This window comes from Rhinoderma darwinii, chromosome 2 (genome assembly GCF_050947455.1).
Source record: "Rhinoderma darwinii isolate aRhiDar2 chromosome 2, aRhiDar2.hap1, whole genome shotgun sequence".
NCBI classification, from domain to species: Eukaryota; Metazoa; Chordata; class Amphibia; order Anura; family Rhinodermatidae; genus Rhinoderma; species Rhinoderma darwinii.
In genome coordinates this window covers 204,809,817-204,822,447 of record NC_134688.1, presented here as the reverse complement: position 1 = coordinate 204,822,447, position 12,631 = coordinate 204,809,817, and the positions used below count along the sequence as shown (strand labels likewise).

Here is a 12,631-nt window from a genome sequence, read left to right as displayed (position 1 = left end):
GCTCCGTAAAAGTGTTTCTCTGAGCTTTTTTTAAAAATTATTATTATTTATTATATTTTTTTCATTAATAATGTGTATTTTAAAAAAACCTCCCTCCCTACAGCACCCACTGAACGGAGAGCATGTAAACATTACTGCAGCGCTCAAGTGCGTACATAGCCACCCCTCTTCCTCCAAGTCAAACAATGTATAGGACACCCGTACATTGCAAAGAAAAGCCATGTCAGAAACTGACATGTAATTTTTATTCTTTATGAATGAGAAGGCTAAATAAAAGAGAGAAGCGTGGAAAACCCCTTTAACTACCAATGGGGGGGGGGGGGTGGGATAAGTTAGTGCATTCTGTATGTAAAACAGAGCATCCCCCTCAGCTAATTGGAATTACCTAACTCGTTCCATGATTCTTGTAGAAGAGGTTCTGTAGAGCCATTCACCTGCCCTTCACATACCCACTAGCTTAGTTCTGCTGGTGCATCTGATAGAATCCCTAATTTAACCCCTTCCCGCCACAGCCATTTTTCCGATTTTCACTTTTGTTTTTTCCTCCGCACTTTCCAAAAGTCATAACTTTTTTATTTTTCCATCAATATATCCATATGAGGGCTTGTCTTTTGTGGGACAAGTTGTAGATTTTCCTGGCACCATTTATTGTACCATATAATGTAGTGGCAAACTGGGGGAAAAAATATTTTTTGGGGTGGAATAGGAAAAAAACAGCGATTCCTCAATCTTTTGGGGGGTTTTCTAGTTACGTCGTACACTGTGAGGTAAAAATGTCATGTTAACTTTATTCTACCGGTCAATGCAATTATGGTAATACTAAATGTATATAATTTTTTTATGTTTTACTACTTTTACAAGGAAAAAGCTATTTTTTTTTACTTTGTGCTTGGGGGAATATGGGAAAAGGTTATTTTTTAACTTTTAATATTTTTAAATATAATTATATTTTTTTACTGTATTTAACTTTTTTACTTGTCCCTCTAGGGGACTTGAACCAGCGATCGTTGAGGCAGGGCTTCATAGGAGTAAAAAGATGAAGACCTGGGGGCCTTCATTAGGCCCCCAGGCTGCCATCCCAACCATGGTCACCCCGCAATCGCGTCGCAGGGGGGCCGTTGCAGTGTTACAGGCGGCCGTCCCCCTGTTTTTAACCTTTTAAATGCCATGGTCGCTATTGACTGCGGCATTTAAGGGGTTAATCTAGCGGGATCGCTCTCATTACACTGAAGTGTCAGATGTAAGATGCAGCCGACACATTCATCGTAGAGAGCGGGCTCAAACCATGGGTCCACTACATACTCCCCCCCCCCCCCCCCGACGTGCGCCGTGGATGTTGGGAAGGAGTTAAAGGAATATATATATTTTTTGAGGTTTTGGGAGCTATAATTAAAATGGCCTACTCCAAGAGTACTCCCCGTTTATATTTATACTTCTTCCAAAGCCTACTCCTTGGTATATAGATGATTTCACTTTACAATAGAAATGCCAGGTTGCAAGGGTCTGGCGTGCACACAATCTTACCAAATTGCAATTCACATGTATTGTGTCATAATGAAATGGCGGTGACCACTGGCGGTAGACAGTAGTGAGACAGTAGTGAGACACACTAGTGCAGATTTACTACTGTGTTTGGGTCTCGAAAGTGTCAAAAAAATGTGCCAAATATTAGTTCAAATTGGCATAGTTTGGTGCAATTCAGATTATTGTATCTCACTAGACACTAGTGTTCCAAAAAGGGGTATGGCTTGTCTGAAGAGGACCTGGTTTAAGATGTGCCAATGTCCACCAAAAATGCGCCAAAAAAACGGCACAAAATTTTGGTGCAAAATAATAAAAATCAAAAGTGGTATAAGGAAGTGAAAAGTGTTTAACAGGTCATACAAAATGTGCCAAATTTATTATGCAGCATGCACCACTGTGATATAATTGGCACATTTTGTGATTGACTGATCTATTTTTCCAATGCCTAACTTTTAGACAGAATTAGTATATGCGGACCACTATATTCATCTGCTAGATTCTGTGCTGACTGCTGTTAATAGTCTTTCCCGATTTAGATTCCTGCATATTGTAGTGTGCAGGGTTAGTTAAATTACCTAACATGACTTTCATTATTCCTTCTAGCTACGTGAAGAGTTTGACCGTGGTGTTGATGTTGTTCTAGAAGAGGAACATAGTGTCCATGATATTGCTGCCTTGTTGAAAGAATTTCTTAGAGATATGCCCGATCCCCTCCTGACCAGAGAACTTTATACACCTTTTATACATACTATAAGTATGTTTCTATATGTTTCATATTTCTATTGTGTATATATATATATATATATATATATATATATATATATATATATACAAATATACAGTAAAATATCACAACAACATATATTTGCACATATTTACCATGTTTTTATCTATCTTTCCAGTGTTAGACCTTGAAGATCAGCTGGCAACTTTGCAGCTTCTCATTTACCTCCTACCTCCTTGCAACTGTGATACTCTACATAGACTATTACAGTTCCTGTCTACTGTAGCTAGCCATGCAGAAGACACAATTGATAAAGACGGGCAAGAGGTGAGAGAACATTATTTTCATATTTTTTATTAAAAATACCATATGTATTTGTATACAAGTTACTTTATGTGTCACATGGCCACTAAACATTGGTTTGAAGTATTAAAATAGAGTAATAAATAATCAGTTGGGAAATACGTACAAAAGGGTTTCAAGTGAGAACCCAGATTGTGTACATGGAAAGAGAAGCCCATGCAATTTCACAGTGAAAAAAAACACCCTTCAGTATCAAAGTCTCTCATGCCTTTTTACCCTGCACTGTTTCTTATTTGCATGTCCATATAGATGGCATTAAACAATAAAAAGACACCCATTGTGTAGTCATCCGTTTTATGTGTCAGATATGAAGGGAACCTTTCAAAATGTATAAATTTCTGTTTAGCATTGTTTACTTACCTAAGCAGTAAGCTGTGCTAGTCTGGACGAGGTGGTTGCTCATAAAAATGTTGTTATGTGCATTCTGGTCATGTTTTACTTCATCTAATGTGATTTTTATTAGAATACTGGGAACAAAATGACTTCATTAAACCTGGCAACAATATTTGGGCCTAATTTGTTGCACAAGCAGAAGTCGTCTGACAAAGAGTTTACAGTTCAAAGTACTGCCAGGGCCGAAGAGAGTACAACCATTATCTCTGTGGTACAGAAGATGATTGAAAATTATGAAAGCCTTTTTATGGTAAGAAAATAATTTAGTCATCCCTAAATTTAAAATAAGGTTTGTGTATAAAAGCCTGACAGTTTTTATAAAGCATTCAATTCATTTTTATTGTTTTGGTTGAATACTATTATCTTCGGACAGCGTATTCATTTGTTTATATTCATGCACTGCATATTTTAGCTTTGAGTTAAAATCAGTTTGAAAAAACAACGTAGGATTCCCAGAAGTGAGGTATTTTTTTTTTTTATAAGATAATTTTACTGATTATTTGCTCTTTCCACACCATCTTTTTAAAGGGAATTTCACTTATTGGGTAATATAAATAACATAAAAAAGTATTCGACATCTTGTCCATATAAAAATACCATTAATAATGTTGATATAATAACTGGTTTACCCATATTTAATAACACCATTCATAACAGTATCAGCCACAGTGCTCACTTAACACTGCCAGCCACAGTGCTAGGCCCTGTGCCTCCATAACAATACCAGCCACAGGGCCTGCAGAAGAAATGAAGATATGCAGCAAGAGTGATTTTTCTAAACTCTTCCAAGCACTGTCCAGGACAAGGGTTACATAGCACGAGGTGGGAATCCAGCAACATTGACCCCATCGATGCAGAGAGGTTACTGCATAGGTTTCCATAACTTTTTACCAGAAAAGGTTGTGATGTTGAATTTCTTAAAAGAGTTTAAAAATAACATAAGTTATGGTTACTAGATTCTGGAGATGGATTGTTGATCCAGGGATTTATTCTGATTGCCATATTTGGAGTCGAGAAGGAATTCTCTCTCTAAGAAAGGGAGAATTGGCTTCTTCCTCATGGTTTCTTTTTTCCTTCCTTTGGTCCAACATTGCAGAAGAATAGGTTGAACTAGATGGACTTATGTCTTTTTCAACAGCACTCCTTATGCGGCCAGCCGCTATACCATAGCGCCAAAGCAGCTCACGGCCATTATACAGGCATTTACATAGCCAGCGAACTCACAGCCAACCGTTTAACTATAACGCCATAACTGCTTACCGCCCCAGCTTATCTTTTAAAGGAACAGTGTCACCACAATTTTTTTTTTTATATGTTAAAGATGTTAGTGCTTTATTAAAAACGTTTGGATTAATTTGTGTGTTACTTTTTTTTATTTTTACACTTTTTCTTCCCTATGGGGGCTGCCATTTTTTTTTCCATTTCTGTATGTGTCGATTAACGACACATACAGACATGGAATACGGCAGCTCCAGTCCCATAGGGACTGCGAACGGGGCCCGTTCCATCCACTATCATGTACGCCGATTCTGAGAGCTCACTAGAGGGAGGGATTTTTACCCAATTTTGCAGCATAAAGCAATGTGGTTGCTTTACCACATGCAATGCTGCAATTTTGGGAATGGCTCCATCTAGTGACCAGCAATGGAAAATATTATAAATTAGAATCCAATTGAATCCAATTTATAATATTTTCTGACTCGTGAAAAAAATAAAAAAAATTAGAACAATGTTTAATCACCTACACACTAATTGTTTAACTAAAAAAAAAAAAACATGTTTTGCTGGCAACACATTCTCTTTAAGTGCTTGATGAAGGTCTTTGGCGACCAAAACGTCGCACAGATACATTAACTAGCAAAATCAAAACAAAGAGAATATTACACTCCAATTGGGGTGTCGAGTACTTTCGTTCTATACACTATCAGGTTTGGGCCCCTACTCGTGCACCCGACAAGATCCTTGTGCTGTCCAAACCATCACAATATGTATTTTTCAACCTTACCATGTTACTGAAATTATTGTAGGATACATAGTGTATGTCTTACAATATTGCAATTGTCTAGTCATGCAAGAAACTGTCGAACTCTCATGCCATAATGCATTAATAAATATGGCACATGTTTAGCTCTATATATTTTCTGGCATAGTTTGCTGTTTTTTGTATATGTATGTTGTAGCCAATACTTCAGGTACAAAATAGAGAACGTTGATTCCATAAAGTCTACTTTACATTTCCTAGCATTTAGACTAACAGACAGTGGCAATGGATTTACATTACTGAACAGCTAATTATTTGTCAACCATGGTGAGAAAAGCTGTACTAAGATACCAGGTTTTTACCTTTCAACAAAATTGCTTCTATTACTATTGCCGACTTTGTTATGTGGACATTGCATGCCTATAAGTCAGAGTACTGAAAATTACACTTGATGGTCTTACTGGTTTTCTGACAAGACCCAATACATTACTGACACAACTAGCTGAATTCTTCGTTCCTTACTTTCCATCTGATGTTTGCAGCCAGGAAATAATAACAATGGAAAAACATTACACAAGTATCTTTGATGTGAAGCCAATGACATTACTGTTTCCCATCATACGATAAGTATTGCAAATGAGCATAAAGGAATAGTAATTAAAAATCAAATGACAGAATTATACAGAACATTAGCCCATACCTTGTTTTTTCTAGTCCAAAGGTTATAATTTCAGTTCTAATACTGACATATAAAAAGCTCGAACCCATGTTGTTGATGTTCGTTCCAAAATCCAGTATTTGATGGTTTAACAATTGTCCAGCCAGCCCTCCACCTTGATTCATTAAAAGGCGTTCACCACTATTGGAAGTGATGGCAAATTGTTAGGATATGCCATCATTTATTTATCAGTGGGGTCTGACTGCTGTGACCCCCTTCGATCCTCAGAATGAGATTTTCCCTGTACACACTGCACCCGCTGTGCAGAGAACTACAACACATCCCCATTCAGTAGTCTATTGCAGTCCCCTGCCCAGCGGTGACCAGGAATGTCACTGTGCAGGAGATATATGCTTTAAGGATCTCTATACCTTAGTTTTTGGGATCAGCGAGGGTCTCAGAAATCGGGCAACTACAAATCAGAATGTCATGGCATATGCTAGAGATATGCTAGAGATATGCTATAACATTCTTAGATAGTAATGCTACCAATCCTTTAACTTCCTTTTTTTTTTTCTAAATACTTACAATTTACTTACAATACTTACAATTTAAAGTGTGGCTAAACGTTTGACAAACTTCTGTCATAGTGACATGTCAGAAGTTTGGTTTGGTGGGGGTCCAAGCACTGAGACCCCTACCAATCACTAAATTGTAAGTTTTAAAGTGTAGCTAAACTTTTGACAAACTTCTGACATGTCATAGAGATATGTCAGAAGTTTTGATTGGTGGGGGTCCGAGCACTGAGACCCCCACCAATCGCTAGAACGAAGCAGCTGAAGCGCTTGTGTGAGCGCTCAGCCGCTTCGTGTCTGTTCGGCTTTTTCCGGAAAGCCAATGTAACGGAGTACGGGCTCATAGACTTTCTATTGAGTCCGTACACCGATACATTTATTTCCAGAAATAGCCAAACAGGCACGAAGCGGCTGAGCACTCACACGAGCGCTTCAGCTGCTTCGTTCTAGCGATTGGTGGGGGTCTCAGTGCTCGGACCCCCACCAATCAAAACTTCTGACATATCTCTATGACATGTCAGAAGTTTGTCAAAAGTTTAGCTACACTTTAAAACTTACAATTTAATGAAATGCTGGTGTCATATCATCAACACAGTATATGCTGTGTATATATAGTGTGTGATGTGTTCATGTGTGTATATATAGTGTGTGATGTGTGATGTGTTCATGTGTGTATATATAGTGTGTGATGTGTTCATGTTTCTATATATAGTGTGTGGTGTTTGTGTGTGTGTGTATATAGTGTGTGTGTATTTAGTGTGTTTGATGTGTTCGTGTGTGTATATATAGTGTGTGATGTGTTCATGTGTGTATATATAGTGTGTGATGTGTTCATGTTTCTATATATAGTGTGTGGTGTTTCTGTGTGTGTATATAGTGTGTGTGTATTTAGTGTGTTTGATGTGTTCGTGTGTGTATATACAGTGTGTGATGTTTTCATGTGTCTATATATAGTGTGTGATGTGTTTGTGTGTGTGTGTATTTAGTGTGTTTGATGTGTTCGTGTCTGTGTGTGTGTGTGTGTGTGTGTATGTATATCTATATATAAGTGGAGAGCGCTATAGCTGTTGTATTTATTTTACTTGTAGTTTAAATACTGCAAATTTTACCAGTGGATTTCGTTGTGGTAAGGGCTCGTCCACATGCTCCTGAATTGCTAAAAATTTCCGAGCCGAAATTAACCTGCGGTGCGTAATTTACAGACCGCAGCTTGTCAATTCCTGCTACGGAAAGTGTGCAGAATTGCTGCGTTTTTCATAGGAGAAGTCTCCATCTCCCAACATTGAGAAAAACGCATCAATTTACGCACCATTTTCTGCCGCAAACACCTCAGGAAATGGTGCGTTTTTGCTACAGCGGAAAGCCTTTGACTTTCAAACGGAATTGCTGCAGAAATTTTCTGCAGCAATTCCGTTGTGTGTGGACATGCCCTAAATCGACAGCATCAGAGCTTCTCCACACGTATTGGAATTGCTGCAGAAAACGGTGCGTATTCTGCTGCGTTTTTCTCAATGTTGGGGGATAGTGACATCTCCTCTGAAAAACGCATCAATTCAGTCCACTCTCCGTAGCAGGAAGTGACATGTACAAAACATACGCACCGCAGGTCAATTTCTTGTCAGAAATTTTACGCAGCGTGTGGATAGGATTTGATAAATCTTACCCACTTTGCTGCTACTGTATTCTGCGTATTTTCCATCCGCAATTCCGGATGGAAAATACGCAGCAATTCAGTTATGTGTGGACAAGCCCTAATGCAGTAGCAGATGAGTGGTTGAGATTTGAACAAATCTCACCCACACGATGAGCAGGAAAAAAGGCTCAGATATTGGCTTACTTGCGGTCAGTTTTTTTAATCCGCAGAATGTCAATCGTATTTGCATAAATGCTGCTTATTTGTTTCTGGTTTTCCCCATTTAATTCAATAGGCAGAAATGCAGCGATTCCGATGCAAAAAAATCGCAACTCATGAAAAATGTAAATCTTATACTCACCCAGAATTCAGTTTTTTTGTCTGGGCTGGCCTCCTGGGATGATGTTTCATCCATGTGACCGCTGCAGCTAATCGCAGGCTGCAGTGGTCACATGGGATGAAACATCATCTTAGGGCTGCAGGATGTAGGAGGGAAGCGTCGCAATGGTAAGTATTCATTTTATCTGCTCAGTTTTCCGCAGCGGCCGTTCCTGGCCGAAAAACTGCACAACAATTTGGTGCGGTTTTTCAGCCCGAATTCCCTGTGGTGCACAGGGCGTATACGCTGTATGCTTTTACACAACCTATCCGTCCTGTGTGAACATACTCGTACAGTGTATACATACAGTAGCTGCTGTCTTACAACGATACAGCTGCAAACCGCGCCAACATGCTGCGTTCCCACGAGTCAGCGCAGTTTTCAAATGATTGTTAATGTCCATGCAGTTTTTTGCAGACATAAACAATCATTTCAAAACCACATCGACTTTTGGTAAAACTGCATGTGCTACGTGTCGTACTGGACAACTTTTGTTACAATCTGATTATTTGCATTAAAGGCTATGTAATCCTATGAAGGGGATATTTTGAATTTTTTTTTTTAATAAAATGGCAGTGTGATTTGTGCAACTTTATAATTCGTTTTTATTAAAAAAATATTTTTACTTTTTGAGATACAGCTGCTCTGTATCCTGTATACAGATCCGCTGTATCTTATGCTGAATCCTGAACACGTCAGGTGCGTGGGACTGACGGGTTCAGTGTCAGTGTGTCCTGTGTGTCTCTGACATGCAGGTTCCACCTATAATAGATCACATCTAAGTTACTTAAATGTTATAGATTACAGGTGGATAAATTCGACTACTCTATTGATTCCGCCCAAAAAACGGAAACCTTGCGAAACGGAGACAAACGGAAACCATTAGCAACAGAAGCGTTACCATTGAAATCAATGGTAATGTAACGGAAAGCTATGGTTTCTGTTTTGTTTCCGTTCGTGGGTTCCCCTGACGGAAAGGTCTGATGGAACCCATGAACGGAACCCCGACGCAGGTGAGATTGAAGCCTAACTATTACTGTATGATCTGTACAGATGGTGGAGGGTACTATTTTTTGGGGTGTAAGCAACTCCCAGTATAACATTACCATTGTTCAGGTCGTACTGGAAGCTGGAACCTGGCATTGCAAATGATCTCTGTACTGAAATGTATTTGTACTGAGCTTGGATTTTGTGCTGTATTTATGTACTGAGGTTGGTTCTGGTGCTGTATATATGTACTGATCTTTGTTCTGGTGCTGTATTTATGTACTGAGCTTTGTTCTGGTGCTGTATATATGTACTGAGCTTTGTTCTGGCGTTGTATATATGTATTGAGCATTGTTCTGGAGCTGTATATATGTACTGAGCTTGGTTTTGGTGCTGTATATATGTACTGAGCTTGGTTCTGGTGTTGTATATATGATGTTTAATCATGTTTAATGTATGTTTAATCAGAACCTGTCTGGTAGTTTTAACCCCTTGAACCGCCACCATACAGTAATACATGACCTGACAATATTTCCAAACATTCCCCTGTATGTTTGTTTCAGATGCAGCAAAATCTTTAACTGGTTCCCGATCGCTGGCTGTGTTTTTACGGCCAGCGGTCAGGGTCCTTAAAACCCGCGCCATAGACTATCTACGGCACGGGTTTTAACTTGCTGCCCGAGCTATCGGGCAGCTGAATGTCGGCTCTCCGGATGTCAGTGACTGCCGGGGACCCTGAGGAGAAAATAGAAGCAGCTTTCACTGCTTCTGTCTTCTGCGATCTCTTTTACACAGCGCTCAATGAACGCTGTGTATAGGAATAGAGGCCGCGTGTGCGCCGCTGTCTCTATTGGTCCCGGTGTTCATGTGACTGGTCACATGATCGCCGGGATGCCATTAGTGGCAGACTGCTGCTGGGTCTAACTAGACCCAGCACAGCCCTATTAGTGACAATCGTCACAATGAGAGGGCTGATTTCCCCTGTAACTGGGGCTGCTGTGCAGCCCCAGTTACAGTGGAAAAAGATGGTGTAAAAGAAAGAAAAAATATATATAAAGTTCCTCAAAGGTCTTTTTTGACCTTTGAGGGACAGACCATAGTAATAAAAAAATAAAAGTAAAGTAAAGTGCAAAAACAATTAATAATAATACACAGAAAATACCCACCCCAAAAAAAAACGTTTCCCCCCCCCGTCAATCATTGTCGTAACGCTAGCCCTGACCCAATTACCCTAATATATGTAATGTTAATACATGTAATATATTAAAATTTACGGTAGACAATGACCATCACAAATAAAAGGTCTATCTTAGGGTAAAACTATGTTATTACCCAAAAAAAATAGCTGAAACGTAAAAAAGTTTTTTTTTTTTACTATTATTTTCAATCTTTAAGCCTAAAAATTCTAAAATAGCAAAAAGGATGTGTATAAAAATTATAAAAAAAAGAAACCTGCATTGTCTACGAAAAAAACATCGCAAAAATTACGTCGCTAGCCCAACAAATAAAAAAGTTATAGCCATTTAACTAACGCGTGCTAAAAATGGCTAAATGGTGTCTGGTCCTGAAGGCTCAAAACAGCCCGGTCCTGAACTGGTTAAAATCAACTTTTAAAATAGTGCACACTATATGCTAATTACTCTATTAAGGGTCATGGATCGGTGCCGCTATCCTGTAGAGTCACACAGTCCTAACTGCAAACCCACCTTTCCATGCTTGGTTGACTTTTCCCTGGCTGTTATACATCACTACCAGTCTTCTCCAACGTTCTTGGATGCGCTATTGCCTTGTACTCCATGAACACGCACCATTCAGCGAGTTGTACTCTGCCCGGCATCATTACTGCACCGCGCATGCCAGCGGAGTACAAGGCAAAGAAGAAGGCTGGTAGTAATGTAGAACACTCAGGGGGATGCCAATCAAGATCTGGGGGGCTCCATTACAATTTTCGCCTCAGGCATCAGAAAAGTTAGAATTGGCCCTGGGCGGCGGGGCCACTGAAACCAGCTGCCACCACCCCCTCATGCACTAATTGTATCTGCCTTACAATGACTTGCCCAGCCAATCGGCGCCTTTCAACGATGCTAGCGGTGCGATGACGTTATCACACCGCTTCTGTTGTTGAAAGGCGCTGATTGATGGAGCAAGTCATTCAGCCCCAGCAGACCTGCTCAGAAGAGAACAGGCCTGCATTGACATAGGATGACGTGGGAACGGGATCAAGGTGAGTATGTGAAGTTGGTTTTTTTTGGTCTTTTTTTTTTCAACTTAAAAGTGTGAGTGGCATTATCTACGGGGGGGTATATGTGGGCCACAATCTACAGGAGAGGCTATATATGAGGCACTATCTACAGGGGGGCCATATGTGGGACTCCATATACAGGGGGCTATATATGTGGCACCATCTACAGTGGGGGCTATATGTGGGGCACTGTATACAAAAAAAATCCTCTACAATAACGATAATGTACATTATTCTCGTGGAAAAGCAGTGGATTCATTGGAGTTGGGGTTATCAAGAACTATTCCTCTTTTCATTTACACCTGTTTTAATAAATCTCCCCATGTCTTGTATAGCTGAAAGGTGGTCCCATGTACTCCAGCCCAACACTGATAGCTGCGTATGGCCTGCGGTGGGCCTGTCTGCTTAAAAATGCCAGGGCTGATTTTAAGTCCCATTCCGGCTCTGGTATGGACGCTGGTGCCAGAAGTGTCTGCCAGTGAGTTATTCCCTCTCTCCATTTAAATAAACATGCATGCTAGGCCGAGCAGAGCTTTCATGTTTATCATGGAGTTGGGAGAGATAGCTGTTTAATGTGTGGCTGCTTACCTGTATTATCAATCCTAAGCATATAGGCAGCTAATATTCTGCCTAAAATGACAGAGTCTGTTTTTCTCATTAACAATGTTGTTGCTGTACCCTTAACGCATATCTAATAGGAATGCAGGGATCAAATCACAACTATTCTTTAGCTTCCTAACAACCCAATCTGACCAGCATGGTGTAATAGCATGCAGCTAAATAACCATGTTCACTGTGGGACACCTGTGCCATTTTCATCTTTTAAGGTCCAAAGAATGTAATCAAAGTAGATTTTTTCCCACCCTGGAACACATGCCAAAATATGTGGAGGTGCTTTCTGTGGCCAAGCAATGAATAACTACCAGTAAAATAAGCATAGAAAGAAATGGTGTTTTCAGTGGCACAATCACAAACCCACTCTGTGTAAATAAACCATAAAACAAGCCGTGCTCCCTTCCGTGCTCACAAACAATGTGAATTGAACAATAAGGTTTTCATGAAATAATTGATAATACCACAGTTATGAATGACACAGAAATAAATAAATAGATAACATACTGATTCTCCACCCATTCTTCACATCAACGCCTGTGTTGTGGGGCAAGCTCACA

At 39.7% G+C, this 12,631-nt stretch overlaps 1 protein-coding gene across 2 annotated transcripts in view; it reads left to right on the top strand.

Annotated features, from left to right (window-relative positions):
* ARHGAP6 (Rho GTPase activating protein 6) overlaps positions 1 to 12,631 on the top strand; it is a 285,658-nt gene that overhangs the window by 240,724 nt on the left and 32,303 nt on the right. For both annotated transcript variants that reach the window (XM_075852748.1, XM_075852747.1), the window contains exons 7-9: positions 2,128 to 2,278; positions 2,427 to 2,575; positions 3,075 to 3,254. In XM_075852748.1, the coding sequence (XP_075708863.1) occupies positions 2,128 to 2,278; positions 2,427 to 2,575; positions 3,075 to 3,254 (480 nt within the window). The remainder of the gene's footprint in view (positions 1 to 2,127; positions 2,279 to 2,426; positions 2,576 to 3,074; positions 3,255 to 12,631) is intronic.